The 18,297-nt window shown below is 36.3% G+C and overlaps 2 protein-coding genes across 2 annotated transcripts in view; both read left to right on the top strand.

The window, feature by feature from the left end:
- Window positions 1-18,297, top strand: part of LOC139123450 (piggyBac transposable element-derived protein 4-like) — a 909,605-nt gene that overhangs the window by 439,700 nt on the left and 451,608 nt on the right. The window lies entirely within an intron of this gene.
- LOC139150917 (uncharacterized) lies at window positions 5,995-6,606 on the top strand. Its single transcript, XM_070723392.1, has one exon. It carries the CDS (start codon window positions 5,995-5,997, stop codon window positions 6,604-6,606), a length of 612 nt encoding a protein of 203 aa, XP_070579493.1.

Raw genomic sequence — 18,297 nt, 5'->3', positions numbered from 1 at the left:
TACTGCTGGTCAGATTGTTAGTTACACCCGACAAAATCTGTGAATAAAGACATATATGTGTATAACTAGAGTGATAGAAGTAGAGGGACACACCGTACTCAAGGCCACTCCACGAAACGTATCCCACTTGTACCAGTTCTGATTGCTTTTTACCTGTTCAAAACATTTTGCTAGTGCATAAGTCTATTCTGATGACATGATCTACGTAGTCTGCATATTTTGCTAAGTTGTGCTAATGAAACTCAGTCATGCGTCACGTAGCTACATATATACATTTATGCCCATTATCAAAAGCGCTCGCATTTTGTATTTCCTTTGAAGTAATTTTAATCTAGAGCTCCTTAATCTAATATATGTGAAATTGATGACTGCAAAAAAAATGAGTAGAACGATAACAGAGACTACATATTACATATTACAATATGTCGATATAGACTTTGTCCAGTAAAAGTTGCACTACTGCATAAACATCGATACGAAATCGTTGTTTGAGTAGAAGATCTGTCTCCACAAAGCAAACATAGCAATCAATGGTATAAAATGGATGTATTGGCCCACCCAAACGTTTCAGGTTAGGTGTAAAGTATAAGTGTATCGCTATGATACCAGTTAAAGACTTGTTACGTGAGTAAAAAGTGAACTCAGCAATTAACTTTAAACTGAAATTTATTGAAAAAATAAAACTAATCACAAAGTCAAGTGATTAAGTACAAACTGTGAAAGTTTATGGGATATTAATCTCAGCTGGGACGGCTCAAACTCCAAAGTTGAGTCAAACACTGAGACAAAGTGAATAGTCCTTTGGCTTGCTTGCAGGGTTGAGGATGCGCAAAGTCCACAGAATATATCAAGCGTGGCAGTGAAGTTCTTGAAAGTCATGAAATTAATACTGCTGGAGTTTCTGAAGTCTTGAAATAATATGCAAGTGATATAATCCAAAATATTGGACCAAGTATGTATCAACCAAGTATTTAAACTTAACTGGTTATATAAGAGAACATAATAACAATCTATAAATTCTATTGATATGCTAATTATTGCTCTCAAAATATCTCCACTTGTAACTAATTGAATTTATAGAAAGTTGTAAACATTACTAATTGACTTTAAAGCCTTGAAGAACAATGTCCTAGCTTAATTAAACTTAGAGCATGAGTCTAGGGGAAAATGACCAATATAATACAACCCCTCTTCAAAAAAGAATATTTTCGATTTCCTTTTTAAATGTGATATTACAAGTGATAACAACAATAAGCTCTAAATACTCTAAAGACAGCCTGCAATTAAATTATGTGCCATTTGCATGTCTTATGTCAAGGTAATAAACTCCTATAATATTTAACCGCATCTTAACGATCTCTGATTTTTGCCTTTTAATTTAGGCAGAAAAACAAGAGGGTTGTGATCAATATAAACTAGTGTTGGCGAATATGAAGAAGTAACCAAAACTTCAAAATGCTCTAAAGCTAATGTCAAAGATAAATACCCTTTTTCAATAGTAGGATAGTTTTTCTGTCGTTTGTTAAATTTGCGTGAAAAGTAGCAAACAGGATTATCTATCCCATGACAATCCTCTTGAAATAAAACAGCATCAGTAGCCACATCACTAGCATCTACGGCTAATTTGAATGGCAAACTGAAATCTGGTGCGGACAAGACTGAACATTTTACAGTGTGGTTTTAAGTGTATGAAATGCCTGTTGGCATTGGTCTGACAAAACAAACTTTATTTTCTTTTTAAGTAATTCACTCAAAAGCTCAGTAATGGTGGAGAAATTTTGACATAACTTTCTGTAGCAACCAGCCATACAGAGAAAGCGCATCAGTTGTCTCTTTTAATTGGTATGGGAAAACTTAAAATGGCACTGATTTTGGCATCAACAGGTTTTACCTCACCCTGTCCTAGTGTATCTTCAAGGTAAGTCATCTTGCCCCAGCAAACTCATACTTGGTCAGGTTGACAGTCTACATTGCTTTTGCTCAGTCTCTAGAAGACCTTCCGCATGAGTTTGATGTGTTCTTTCCAGGTGTTGCTGTACATGACAACATCGTCCACGCGGGTCCGGCTTCACTTCCTCCTTAACCGGATATGACGCCATTAATCGTCTGTTGGAATATATATATATAATATATATATATATATATATATATATATATATATATGTGTGTATGTGTATGTGTGTGTGTGTGTGCCTGTGTGTGTGTGTGTGTGTGTCCGTATGTATATAAATGTACAAGTATGTATGTATGTATGTATGTATGTATGTATGTATGTATGTATGTATGTATGTATGTATATATATGTCACTGCGGGACAAAAAGTATGCCTGATTGTTTCGTATTCCGCGAAGCATATATTCTACCTCAGATCGCTTTCGGCCAGTTGCTAGTGACGACAGCGAAAATTGTATCAATTTATTTTCAATAGAATATCGATTGAAATCTGATGGCGTACGGGCTCCTGTGATGAGGTCACATAATTTATATTCCACATAACATGTATATATTATTGACTTATAGACCATAACATCAACATATCCGTTGGTTTCTTGTACTTAAGGTGAATAGTCAACACTTATTTAGTTTTGGCGATGCGTTTACGTGTCAACACATTTTGGCGCACAATTGCCAAGTTTGGCGCCATTGTCAGCTGGGAACGACCTGCGAGTGAGCACGACAACAATGTATACATTTCCGATAAAAGAATATCGATCGATAACGTTCTCTGCACGATTACAGTGGAGATTCTGCGTCCGTTCGCCACCGATCCGTGTTATTTTTCAAATTTACTGGAATTTGCATCGTTGATATTCGCCAAATTTGAAATAAATTACAACAACATGACATGCATTTGGTCTCTACAATTTACGAGACGCATACTGATTAAAAGGCGTCAATATAAGGTAGCGACTCTGGTTCATCGACACTTATTTTCAATCCTCATTTTCACATAGAAGAAGTGGTCACACACACGACATGTGGTAATTTTGTTATCTGCTTGGTCACCGAAGAGTTCAGAAAATTTGTTAGTTGTTCAAAAACAGTGCGCATACGGTTGTTTTACAAAAAACATGTGTTTTTTTTTTGTTTTTTACTCAAAAAGTGTAAGTACAAATATCCAATCGGCCTTGGTGATATGTTTACGGCAATCGACGGCTGGGTATACTGAACAAAAACCGTGTCCCGGACTTTTTGAAATTCGCTTTTGTTTTCTCACAATGAGCCTTCAAAGTGTCAACCTGGCGATTTTTGCATAAATTATCGGCCTTTCTTCACGTTTGTCACGATATTTTCACTTCCAGGCCTTTTATGGGAAATCTGAGACACCGTCTTTCAGATATATTCATTCACTGTACACAGGTGAAAAATCAGGCTAATCTGTCAGGGCGCCGTAGACTTATACTAAGCTGGGCAGTGAGTACATTATTCAGATAAGTAACTAATTTGAATAATGTACTCACTGCCCAAAACCGGAACTGAAAAAATCTACGATTTGTGTAAACGACCTATGCGTCACACAGTGTGGCCAAAAAGTCCTCTCGCGCAATATTTTCTGCGAATTTTATTACACCAGGACTAAGTTGAACTATCAGTTTTAGGAATTTAGAACATATTTGGGATTGCAGATCGTGTGAAATTAGAAAAAAATTATACCCTGAACTGACAAATGCGTGGTGCCAGCAGTGGATTGTATTTACACAACAAACATAGAAGGGTAATTACCGATTTAATCCATTTTTCGAACATTTGAAGGAATAGTCCATCCAAAATGTAATCAGCTCTATACAGGTTTATATTTATGTGATAAAAGCATTAATCATTATTTTTTGCACAGAAACAGCGATTTGTTGAAGTTATCTATGAAATAGATATCAAAATCAGGCAATATGTAGACCTTTTTAACCGACTGTGCGCGGCCATATTGTATCCTTCCTTCGCAAAGCATGGCGGGAGAAATGCCCGGATGATGATGATGAAAGTTTTCGTGTTTTGGTGCATTGGCTAAGGGGTATGATCTAGGGAGTCTCATAAACAGCTTAGCCTGTCTGTAAGTATTACGGATGTACCTACATGATTCGAAAACTGAAGTGAAAATACTGCCTTTAGAAATTGTTGACGGTAAAGATTGGCACTGACAGAAGTTTTCAAAATTATAAGTACAGTGCATGTTTTTACGTATGCGAATGCCGTTTCCAAGAGAAGGACTTCATCGGCAGTTTGACGATCCACAATCTAATTGGGATTAGAAAAAGACTTCAAGATGATGCTGTACCACAAAATTACACTGGAAAGCAAATGCACTGGTGAAAAGGAGGGTATCAAGGGCGATTGAGGGAGAGACTCTCCATAAAAGAAAATAGGTTAATGGTTTAAATATTTATGATTTTTCTGAACCGCCGGAGAGTTTGTTGTGATTTACAAAAAGTTTACTTATCATTCTTGTTATTTTGATGACATCGCATTGGTATTTAAAACATAATAAAGTTTGCGTGATCAGTTGAAATCAGAAAGTTTTATTTTTGCTCGGGCGTCCACGCGTCACGTCACCGGAAACGATCCGTATGTTGAAATGCGTTATCTGGAACCAAGAATCGGTGCAAAAGAGTTCGAGAAAGAAGTAGATGACAACTTTGATGTCGGAAAAATTTCAGAAATAAGTCTTTTCTTCCTTTTAGAAAAAAATAGGCACGTCAAAGTAAACTTTATTATCGAGCATCTGTGCTGTGAGTTGATAACACATCAAGCAGGTTTGGTACATATTACTCGAGTTTCCCGCACTCACGCGATCGTAAGATAGGTCGATTGTAATTGAATTTTTCTACGATACCACGGCAGTAAGTCATATTCTTGTGGCGTCGAAAAAAATAATGAGCAATTTTGCCACCAAATTGTAAATAAAAACAAGAAGCAGTAAGTGAACTATGGTCCGAATAGCCACAGTTCCGCGGCCATATTGAACTTTGACATTCTATACCAATGATGCATTGTGCTTGTTACGCATCAAGGGTACCACTTTGACCTCATCGCCTATTCTTTAACCCAGTTCAGCTCTTGTCATATCCGGATTTCGCGTGTTTTTCACCTAATTATTCGATAAAGGTAAGCCATCCGCTCATTATTTTGTATTTTGCTGCATTTGAAAGGTGTTTGATGTAACAGTGTGCCAATTATTCAAAAAATTTACTGAAATTTGGAAATTTTTTTGCGGCGTTCGTGTTTGTGTACATTTGCGGTCGTTGCCCCATACACTTTGCGAGGACACTATTGATAGTATAATGGTTGCTTCTCTGAGTTTTACCGGTGTGTTGACTTCGAGTTGCCTTTGTCATATTTGTAGCAAATGTGATGCCGCTGATTATGCAAATAGTTCAGGACAAATTTGTACGTTCTCAAAATATCGGCCACGCTATACGGTATTCACAGTACAAGTTTAGTTGTGGGTCATAGCTGTGGTGTTTTCGGAGGGGATTTCTGCCTTTTACGGTGTAGTTTTGACTTACAAGTTTGGTAGCAGGGTTGAAAAACGTGAAAGTCAAAACCAGCCCGTAAAAGGCAGAAATCCAGACCGAAAACACCATAGCTATGGACCCACAGCAACAGGGTCCCTGGGCCGTGACTATGTATACCAAATTGATGCATTAAAATGGACTATGTGAGGCATCCGTGTTAGCAGGCATATATCTCTAGTCAAATTTGTTGATTACTGTATCACCCAACTCATTCACCATACTTCATAAATTATGAACCAGAATAAACTCTCATATCATATCATATCATATCATATTGCCGGTATCTAAAATATGATGTTGAGTATTATAGTGTGAAGGATGTCAACAAAAACTTTCTGTTGATGATCCTTTTTTATCAGTGTTTTATTTTAAACTAATCGTTGCATATCTTGAAAATTGATTTATTTTTCTTTCAGCAAGAAAGTTTAATATCTAGTGGTAGTTCAATCACCTGCTCTTTCATGATATTTCAGAATAGTTAAATATGTCTCTTTATGACATTGGTGATGAAGCTGGACTTGAAGATTTTGGCCGGTGTCATGTGCCAGCTCTAAAAGCATATTTACAGCAAAGAAATATATCAGTAACAGGAAGAAAGAAAAGTGAACTCCAAGCTCTTGCTTTCGCAGCTAACACTTTGAAGATCCCTGTCAATGCGTCAGTCCTAGAAGAAGAAATTTCTCGCCAACTTCGATATTTAAGACTTCTTCCTACTGATGATGGCGATTTTCCTGATCCTATTAAACTTGATCAAGGATGGGAGACAGAGGACACAGGAATGAGTAAATGGCCACCAACATTCTTAGCAGATATAAGTGACTATCTACGCAAACATGAAACAGATATTGAATCTGCTGGATTGCGGAAACGTTTGCTCCGAGACTACAAAGAAGGCAAAGCTTTCAGCTACTTTTCTTCACAGTTCCTGTTTGAAGTAAACTATCACCATGTAGGAACTGATAAGAAGTATTGTATACTTAAATCCAAATGCATACCATCACAGAAGATCAGCGCTATGCCGCATGATGTATGGGTTGTCATACATAAGAAAAATGGAGAGATTCATAGTGCATATTGTTCCTGTCTTGCAGGGTGAGTCAAATTTTTTGATTTTTTAGATCACAATAAAACCATCAATCCAGCAGTCAAGAGTTTGTTTGTACCTCATAATAAAAACAAGCACAGAGGTGGCACAGTGGAAGACTTGTTGAGTGGTCTGCAGAAAATATCACCTCAATCAGTGACATTTGCTGAACGTTCTGCACAGCGGGACATTAATTTTGACAAGGAACATCCAGAGTTCAACTCGGACAGAAATGAAATGCAAAGTGATATTCCAAGTGCTGTTTTGCCATCTACAATTCCAGAACTGCTACAGGGTAAAGGAATAAAATATGATGACTTGCCGATCTATTCAGAGTCCGTTGTTCATGCGATTGAAAATGTAACTCGTGGACAAAATAGACACAATGTTAAGTGTGACAAGAATTGTATTGTTTGGAACTCGGACAGGTTCTGTTTTCCGTTAGCCTAGGCTAGTTTTTCGTATGAGGTTCGTTGAATCTCGTATGCATGTCTTTTGTTTGGCGACGATCGGTTTGATTTAGGATTCCATGAATTCGGAGATTCGGACCTGACAACTGCTAATGATTGGTCTTCCTACACATGTTCACCAGACGGAGGAGTTTTGTGTACTTCACTTAATAGATGCCACCGTGATGTTTCTTTTTCTGTATTTTTGACTACTGTTGAACCACTAAATACGCAGCATAAGGGGCCATACAAAATTATGTGAAGAGGCCTTTCGACCAACCAGGTACAAGTTTCCCGAAATGTGTCAAGTACATCGGACTAACCCAACATTTGACGAAAAACAAAGGGAACAATAGAATTAGTTAACGGGCAATGATCCCAAATTGGACATTTTTTGTGTGGGCGCTGGGCTGGTATGTAGTTATAAGATCAATAATTCTGTCCTACTCTCTTCAGGAGACATTTTCGATATTTCATCAGCAATGTGAGTACACTAACTGAAGACAACATTTGTTTCTGGCATTACAGTAGCTTTATATGTAATGTGCGTAAATCTTGCCGTGAGTTTGGATTGTAATTGAAATGATTACGGCAATTTTCGATGATATGAGAGAACTCATGAACATATGTGATTTGTAACGAGTCAAGAGCAATGCGACACAAAACAAAGCTAACTGTGAAGCCTCTTTCCTCTATACACGTAGTGTCTTTTAGATGCCCGGTACATCTAATGTTCTTTTTAAATCTTCGAAACTATTGAAATAACTTTATACGAATAACGTTAAAGGGAGTGAGCATGAGCGACTTTCTTGTTCAAACAATTATGAGTGGATTTTATAAGGTGGGCAGATTAACTAGGTGTAATCACAAAATACATACGGCTCAGTCACAATCAGGGTGCTCTAGAATGTTTCACTTTTGTCAAAATTTCATCTCGTAGACACATATCTAAATTTACTAAATTCACCAAGCTTAAGGTTTGGTACATATTTGCTTGAAAAGTTGTGAACCAAAGTTTCTCAGTATTTTCATGGCAACCAGTTCTTTATTGTGTTAACACACCGTCACGGACACTACAGAATATTATGAGTTCATGGAGAAATAACATAGTAGACTATACAACATTTATACAGATATTCTTTTTAAAAGTTTAACCAGAAAATATATACATCTGTTGTAGAAAATAAGGTGAATGTATCAGGATTTTACCCAGCTTTACATGATTTCCTGAAAAATGATTTGTTACGAAAAAAAAATCATTTTTTCTCCCCATGAGCTTATGATTCCTCTAGTTTACAGATTTGCCCTTCAGTACATTTAAATTATTTTTTACTGCAATTGTTGAAGTCTTTAGGAAACATTATTAGTATTTGCAGCAAAATTTTGCTCATTTTCTGTTAGTTTTCTAGTAATTTTGTAGTATGGTAAAAGCGTCACGGACACTACACATTCATGAATATGTGTGAAACAAACTATTGTTAATTATAACCAGTAAACCTATAAAATAGTAAAATTATGACAAAAATTGATTACAAAGAAATCAAAAACATATTATTAAGGAAGTTTGACATAAAGAATATTTGTAGTACGGGTATTTTTCAATAACCAGAAAATTTTATAAAAAATACAACACTGAATGCGAACATTCTTGAGATAACTGGTATGTATACAATGATAACTGGTATGTAGAAAATGCTATACAACGCATAATTGTCCTAGTAACACTATAAAGTGAACAATAAATGATTTACTGAACATTTGGTTTCCAACATGTTATTGTGATCAATATTTCAGTAGCGTCACGGACACTACACATTTGAATACTTAAAGAGGCAACTTCTTTATCAGTTTTGACAGTCAATATTAAACACAAATTCTCTATATCAGAAGTCTAATTGAAGTCATGAAGAGTATAATATGCCACTCATAGTGATATTTGTAGGTGACTGGAGTTTTTTAAGTATTTGGTCAGCATCTATTGTGTATAAGGGGGGAAGAGGTTGCAAATCTGATTGTTTATGGTGGTACTGCGGTAGTGTGGGCTCCGTAACGGATCTTTGTCAATAGTGATGTATATAAGAGGAGGATTTATGCCCTGTAATGTTATTTTTTCGGTTTTGTCCCCTTGTTTGCATTATAAGGTTGTATTAGTTGTGCTTGATAAAATTTCAGTCGCGTGTTGTTTGTTTAGGGAAAGCTATGGCAAGACATAGTCGGATCTAGCATGTGGTGTGTTTTGAAAGCTGTGATCCCGAAATCAATGTTTCAAAACCCAAGTGTGTGGTTTCTCCTCAGTCGCAAAGTCCTGTCTTTCCTAAGTTGTTGTGTCAGATATTTTGATTTTTATATGCTTGTTCTTGTTGTCGTTTTCATGTGTTATTGGCTTCAAAAATAAAGCCAATATTTCCATATTTTTATCTTGTGTTGAGATTTTTTGTGAATTTTGTTTTTGACAAGTGTGTCTTTTATGTTTTTGTTTCTTTTGTAGGCTGTTATTTGGGGTTCAGGGAAAAGGGTTTTTAATGTTTCGTCCTTTTCAAGTTCCTCCCAATATTTTGCAAGACTTTCTTTCAAGTCTTTTGTTTTAATATATGGCCTATATGTTGTTGTGAAGATTTGATTTCTGTTGTCATTCTAGTTATTTCTTTTTACATGTATTCTCTGTACATTAATTTGCTTGTAAAGAAATCAACTATCTCCTTGAAATCGTTTGGGTCATTGCATGTAATGAAGTATCTGAGAATTTCACCTTCAACTAGTCCTTTAAAATTTGATTTGGGTAATATGATTCTCTGTGCAGGTATTGGAATGTTCCAATTAGTTTTGTGTGGGTTTTAATATCCAAAATATTTTCTTGGTTGTGCCTTGGGCCCTTCAAAATTTTGACGTCGAGAAATTATATTTTTTTCTAGTGATTTCTTAACTGTAAATTTAAATGTTGGGTGCATTTTGTTTATTCTATGGGTGAACTCTGCCAGTTGGTTTTGTGTTCCAGTAAAAACAAGTTATTGACAAAGACATAGTCCCCACTTGTAATAGGAGTATTAGCCTTGATTGGGCAGGGAAATGTGGTCACTGAGAAGTATCACTGGAGTGTATATGTTTATGTCATGTGACATATTGTAAAAAAAATTGCATTGCTTAATTATCCCTGTATACCAAAAATCAGACCTCTAGCTCTATTGGCTCGCTCAAAATTAGATATGCGCATAATTAATGAAGTATAATATGTGGCGTCATATGCTCTCCCATCATACCATATATGAAGGGTGAAGCACTTGTGGTTACTGAGTTATGGACAAATATGTATATTTGAGGTCAATGGTCACCAAGGTCACTTGACATTTTGTCAAAAAAATTGTATTCCAAAGTTATCCCTATATACCAAAATTTAGACCTCTAGCTCTATTGGCTTTCTCAAAATTAGATATGCGCATAATAAATGAGGTACAATATGTGGCTTCATAAAGTATCCCATCATACCATACATGAAGGATGTAGGATGTAGCACTTGTGGTTACTGAGTTATGGACAAATATGTGCATTTGAGGTCAAAGGTCACCGAGGTCACGTGACATTAAAAAATAGTATTGTTAAGTTATCCCTATATACCAAAATTCAGACCTCTAGCTATATTGGCTCGCTCAAAATTAGATATGCGCATAATTAATGAAGTAAGATATGTTGCGTCATAAGCTCTCCCATCATACCATATATTAAGGGTGTAGCACTTGTGGTTACTGAGTTAGGGACAAATATATATATTTGAGGTCAAAGGTCACTGAGGTCACGTGACATTTTGTCAAAATATCTGACATATCTGCGTGTACGGATGGACTCACGGATTTACTCACGGACGGACTTGAGCCAATCTATAAGCCTCCTGGACTTCATTCGTGGGGACTAAAACTATGTCACTGCATCCTTTTTGCAATATGAATACGTTGAAAAATTGCTGCATAAATTATCTGTCAAGAAAGCTTTTGGTTTTGACGGTATGTCACCCAAATTGCAGAAAGCCGCTGCACCTGTGATCTCTTGGCCGTTAGCTACTATATTCAACTACTCACTCCAAACGGGTGATCTACCCAATGATTGGAAAATTGCAAAGGTCTGTCCTGTGTATAAGGATGGGTCAGTACTAGATACTTCAAACTATAGACCTATATCATTGCTGTCTATCTGCCTTAAGGTATTTGAGAAAATTGTCCACCAACAACTGTATTTCTACTTAACTTCAAATAATTTTCTTAGTGTACATCAATCGGGGTTCCGCCCATCTCATTCCACTGCTACTGCTCTTGTAGATGTCACTGACTACATTTTAGAAAATACGCACAAGGGTTTGTACACGGGTGTCGTCTTTCTAGATCTAAAGAAAGCATTCGACACCGTTGATGTTTCACTTCTTTTAGATAAGCTTTCAGCTATTGGACTGCAGGACAATGAGTATACCTGGTTTAAAAACTACTTATTCAACAGAAAGCAATGTGTCTCTGTAAATGGTGTGACATCTGATCTTCTCCCAGTTGACTACGGGGTTCCTCAAGGATCCGTCCTTGGCCCCTTATTATTTATCATTTACATCAATGACCTTCATGGTCAGGTTAGCAACTCAAAAGTGGTTCTGTATGCAGATGACACTGCCCTGTTTTACGCTTCAAAGGATACTAAAGAAATTGAAACTAAACTGCAAGAAGATATGATGTCAATCAATGATTGGTTAAGCGAAAACAAGTTGGCACTGAATGTTAAGAAAACAAAGTGTATGATGTTTGGACCGCGTAGAAAACTGCGCGGCGATTCAACTAATTTAAATATCAAAGTTAGTAATGAATCTTTGGAACAAGTTGATACTTTCAAATATTTGGGTTTGTGGTTCGACAAACTTCTCACTGGGACTCACATATTGCCAAAATAAGTGCAAAAATTTCACAGAGGCTTGGTATAATTCGTAGAATCAGGTCTGCTTTACCGCAGAAAACTGCCAAAATGTTAGTTACATATTTGGTTTGGCCAATTTTTGATTATGGGGATGTCGTTTGGTCAAACTGTACTAGTAAGTTACTGTCTAAACTCCAAATATTACATAATAGAGCTGGTAAATTAATACTAAATTGCCACCCTTACACCCCGTCATGTCAAGTAAGGCAACTTTAAACTGGTATTCGCTACTAGAAAGACAGAATTTTCATATTTGCTCATTGAGGTTTAAATGTTACCATGGTATAGCTTCACACTATTTGTTAGAATGCTTCACACGAGTCTCCAATACACATAAATACAATACACGTTTCAGTTATGCTAGCACTGTTTACATTAAACCAGCTCATAATAATTATGCAACACGTAAGTTTACTCATAGAGGTGGAAAGCTATGGAATTCATTACCTGATCACGTAAAGCAGGCAAATACTTTTAATCACTTCAAATCACTGTATAAAGATCATTATGTATAGTTACTGTATAGTATGTGATTTTTGTCACAGTTCTGTAATTTATTGTCCTTGTGATTCTATGTATATTTATTGAGTGTTTGCTGTTTTGTTTTGTTTTTTTATACTGAGTGAGGGCCTCAATGGAAAGAAGCTGATCAACTAGTTTGCGAGGCTTATTGAGATACCCTGAATAAAGATATTTAAAATAAATAAAAATAAAAAAATGAGAAACTAAATTTTTATTTTTCTTGGCCTTATACATTGGAGTCTATGGACTGCCTTTTACATGGGAGTCTATGAAGATGAAAACTAAAAAGTCCTCTAACACGGCCAAATTTGATCGCATTGTGAAACAAATCACGTGCATCTGTATGGGGTAGGGTATTATCCTTGTGCAAAGTTTGAAGAAATTGACCTGGGCATGTCTGAGATATCTGCATGAACGGATGCACGCACGCATGCACGCACGCACACAGGACGGACATGACCAAACCTATAAGTCCCCCTGGACACCTTATCATAAAAATGTCATTTCTGAATCTTTTCCAAAAGTGAATCACATTTTGGTATTCAGAGATGAATTCCATTTCCAGTTTATGAAATGCAATCATGGCAATCTCCATCAATGCATTTCAGCACATGAAACAGCAACATGTTTGGCGGTAGAATTCATTGTTGAATAGCCCAGAGACTGAAAGAAAGTCTTGCAAAATACTGGCAGGAACTTGAAAGGACGAAACATGAAAAATCATTTTCCCAACCCAACCAATAATAACCCACAAAAAGAAACAAGAACAGAAAAGACACTTGTCAAAACAAAGTTCGCAAAAAGAGACAAAACGTTAAAAATAATCCCAATAAAAGATAAAAATATATAAAAATTGATGTTATTATTTGAAGCCAATAAGACGTGAAATCATTAACATCAACAAGTATAACAAAAAAACTCAAAATATCTGTTACAACAACTTAGGAAAGACAGAACTTTGCGACTTAGGGAAACCACACACTTTAGTTGCGAAACAGATTTCAGGATCACAGCATTCAATGGACACCACATGATAGATCTGACTATTTCTCACCATAGCTTTCCCTTAAGGTAATATGCACCTCGAAAGTGAAAGACTTAAACTTTTGCTCTAACTTTCCTCAAGGAATCTTTCAATCATTCTCTTTCAAAATCAAGAATAAAAATAGGGGGTCACCGTGCAAATTTTGGTACTAGAGAAACAAATAACCCAAGATTTACTGATATTAGAAATTCAAAATGGCCGCCATCCCTGTGTTAACTCTATGGCGAAAAATAAAAATTTTCGAATTTCAAAAAACTAAGCCGGTGAAAAGTTTTCTTTCACCAAGAGCTTTAAAATGAACCCCCACATTTGGTATATCAGAAGAGAACTGTAAAAGTTTGAGAGTCCGAATGTCTGTCCCCGAGGTGCGTTCTACCTTAACAGCCAAAACACGATTGAAATTTCATCAAACACTTATAATTCAGCCTTATAATGCAAACAAAGGCTTAAAACACAAAAAATAATTCTATGGATATAAACCCTCCCCTTATATACATCACTGTTGACATAGATCCGTAACGAAGCCAACTCTACTGCAGCACCATGATAAATAGACAAATGTGCAACCACTTACTCCCCTTATATATCACCAGAGCTTTCCCTGAACAAACAACACACGATTGAAATTTCATCAAACACTAATAATAAAACCTTATAATGCAAACAAAGGGTTAAAACAGAAAAATAATTTGAAGAGACATACACCCTCCCCTTATGCATCACTGTTGAAAGAGATCTGCACTGGAGCCAACACTACTGCAGCACAATCATAATAGTCAGATTTCCAACCACTTCCCCCCTTATATAATTCAAAAACACATTTTCTTTTGTTTTGAAAAGGATTTATTATGGTCTATGAAGTTAACTTCAGATGTCAGGTGAATTTAAATGTAAATGCACTAAAAAATCGTTAACCACTTGTTGGGTGTAATGTCCGTGACATGAAGCCAGTTGCAAATTGAAAGTGGTTCAATGTGAAAGTAAATTAGTTTGTTAAGAGTTATGCCTTTATTTCACTATAATAACATTTCTATCTTAAAGTTATATTGGGAAATAACTGATAACACTATTTCTGTTCCTTTTTTAAAACCCCTATACCGTTATTTCATAGGACAGTTTTTTAACATTACAATCTTAAAAGGTAGAAAAAACATCTTTCACTGGTTTAATATATTTCATTTGATGTCTTACTCAAAAACTAAGTTACTCTCTTATAAAAATGTAACTTAAGCTGGTAAACAATAGAATTACCAGCTTATATCACTGTAACAAGTATGTATGGATTTGATGTCACGGGCACTACGGCTGTTCACGGTCACTACATTTGGCCCCTTTTTGATATACTGAAACAATACAAGTGGTAAATGGATTATATTTTTATAACACATAAGGAAGGCAAAGAGGGCCACTTTGGCTAATGAAATCAGATCTCTACTATCTGAATATGACTGAGGGTGTCACGGACACTACAAAATTTTGGGACAAAAAATGTGGGCAACTTTCATTATTTGTCATTCATAATCAATACTTTGACCCTGTCGACACTTAGTACCGACTAAACATAGTTGGTCTTCAAATCAAATATATGTTTTAGGGAACATTCTAGGGTAATGTTTTCCAAGTGATAATAGAGAGATAAATCAAAGCTGTTGTCAAAATATAAAAAGCGTAACAACACACCAATTTCACTTGTTATAACGCCATTTCCATTCAAATCCATGTATTAAGATGAAATAACTTGCAAAAGAAAGAAGAAATGCTATGTGATACTTTAAATATTCTGAATAATCAAAAAAATTAATCTAACAGTTTCAAAGAATGAGTTAAAAAAATTTGCATTTTCAGATGAAACAGCGTAACGCCAATTTTGACCCATTTTCGGGTACTTTTTCACTACTCAGCTCAAAATCATTTAAAAACCTCCACTTTTTCGATGGGGGCTGTTTGGTTCTACTTATTATTTCATATTAAGAACAATGTTGCATGAAGTTTTGCTCAACATTTTTTTATATTAGAGCGTAACATGTCGAAATCTGTCTAGAGCACCCTGATATGTATATAATGAGTCCAGTTAAATCAGTTTCTAACACTTGGATAAGATTTCAATATTGCATCCCCAATAGAAGTATATTTCTTATATTTTAGGAAGCCTTTGAGTAATTCGTTCTGTATTGTTGTGTTGCATGTGATTTCCTATTAAGTCATTTTAAATAAAAAAATAAAACACAAACATTTTCTATGATCTCGCTTTAGTAGATATGAATGTGTTAGAAGGTTTGAAGAGTGGCAAGTAGTTAGTACAACAATGATATTAATGTAGTTAATAAATGCATCTGCAGGTACAACCAATCATGCACCGTGTAATAGTACTTACAGCATTGTTAATGTTGAAAATTGAATTTAAACCAAGATTTGGTTCATTTTTCAACACCACCAATGTCTGCAACTAACACGATGGCAATGCTAAAAGCTACTTTAGCGGGCATTTTACAGTCATAAAGACCATATACAAAGAAAAAAAAACATTTGTGGAAGCTACAGTTAGAATACAATAAGTGTAAAAACAGAAATAAATAAGTTTATATTGGGACCTATTAGGTCTAAATCGCGAAAGAATTGAAGACGTTCATTTATATTGTGCATAAATATGAATCAATACAAATGATGATGCTTCCTACACTGCCAATTCTCCAGGCTTGAAATATAATCACTTGGTTTGTATGTGGCTTGCGGGTGAACCAGTGTGTATATGTTTGAAATATTTCGGTTTGTCCGAAATCCACTAAGATTTTTTGGTTTAAAGTCACGCCACCACAAAGAGTATGAATGGCATGTATTCATACCAATACATAGGTGGCTCATTATCAAGCCCGTCATGGCATAAATTTAAGCCAAATGGCTTCTTTTTAAGCCTGTCACAATATAATTTTATTGGTTTAAATTTGAGCCACTGGCATCGTTGGTTTACTTATATACCGACAAAGTCATTGGCTCATCTTTAAGCCAACCACAAGTGGCAACTTTGTGAGCATGGTTTAAGTTTAAACCATTCAGCACTTGAAATTAAGCGGCCTGTTTTCAAGCCATTGTCATAACAGTTACTGGTTAATATCTAGACCTGAATCACGTCACTACATTGATAAAAGCGAGGAGGGTGCGCATCAATGCCTGCATTCAATGCGACAGATTGATTAGCTGTAATTTAGTCGTGCGAGACAATTTTTAGGAAGTTTTCAATTGAACAGAAGATATGGACTTGTTTCAAGTAGGCCTATGCGGGTAGGTATGAACATCAAAACAACAATTTGAAGGAATTAATTGAAAATACTGAAATAGCGTTTCTTGCAAATGACGTCATTTTTCTTTCATTTACATGCAAAAATAAATGTTGGGCCTATACGTCGGATTGTCCGCATTTTCAGAGAGAACACGAAAGTAAAACCACAATAATTTATGGCTCAGACATTGCATCGACAAACTTTGGTCGAATTTTAGGCAGCGATGTCGCTCGCGTACAGCTAAGGGAGCTTTCAATAATTACTGGGGGTAGTCCGGGGGAATTTCGCGCACACCTGTACCATAAAATGTGACCTTCCCCCATCCTCTTGTCTAAAATGTGACCCTCTCCCTTGTCCGACCATCTAAAACTTTATCCTCCCCCCCTCCGACCACTGCAGTATTCTTCCCAGGAAAGACTAAAACCGTATCAGCTAATTTACATAACAATTGCTTCAATTGTTATGTTAGGGGCAAATTACAGAGGGGAGTGCTTAAGGTGTACGTATTTTGTTGGTGATTTCCAATCCAGGAAATATCACCTGGACAATCAAAGTTTTGGCCATAAAATCAGCTTCAGTCAAAAGTGACCCATCTCAAAGATTGGTTTATAAAAGTGACTCTCCCCTAGAACTGTTTTCTAAAAAGTGACCCTCCCCCCAATTCCCCCGGGCTACCCCCTGTAATTACTGAAGGCTCCCTTAGCTTATAGAAACAAACTTGAAATCGGAATAAACGCTATTGTTAGCATATCCTGAATTATTTCCGAGCCTCAGCCTTGATCCTGGGACAAATGCCGGTGTATTTTATTAATGAGGACATGTTCGAAATGGATGTTCCATGCCCCTGACGTGTGCCAAAAATATGCAAGCCATATCACAGCTGATGATATTGGGAGCGTGTGTCAATAAAAGTCACCGGTCTTGGTTGTTCCTTGACCTTTGACCAACGGTTCACCTTTTGTAAATGTACGCTTTAACATAGTTCAGTTTTACACAATGTTTCGCCGAGCAAATGTTAACTTCGTTATAGATATTATATCTCCGTGACATATGTAAGAATTATAGTACTTGCTGATTGATCGTACTCTTAAATTGACCGCTGGCTAGTGGAATCCGCACCCTTTCACTTCAAAGGGAGTGGCGTATAATCCCTCTGTGAGTACAAATTGCGCGCCAAGCCAAAGCCGAGATGCAGCGTAGCGGAGATGGTACTCTACGGTCGATCGTCCGACCTTTTTGAACTCAATTCTGAATCGAACTTCGGTAGTGCCGTCAAATTACCTCCAAAATTTCCCATATAACAGTCGACAGTAATGGCTTCCATCACCAACGAAATATGACTTCGGAAGAACATGTTATGTTCAGCAAAACTATTTGCGTTCATTCGTTCAACCATGGAGCACAGTCTGTCTAGATGTATGGGACACTACATGGAGGTAGAAAGAATGAACCGACGTCTTTGGAA

Source organism: Ptychodera flava, chromosome 2, assembly GCF_041260155.1.
Source record: "Ptychodera flava strain L36383 chromosome 2, AS_Pfla_20210202, whole genome shotgun sequence".
In the NCBI taxonomy this organism is placed as follows: domain Eukaryota; kingdom Metazoa; phylum Hemichordata; class Enteropneusta; family Ptychoderidae; genus Ptychodera; species Ptychodera flava.
Note: the sequence above shows the minus strand (reverse complement) of the source record. Positions and strands in the feature narration are given on the sequence as shown.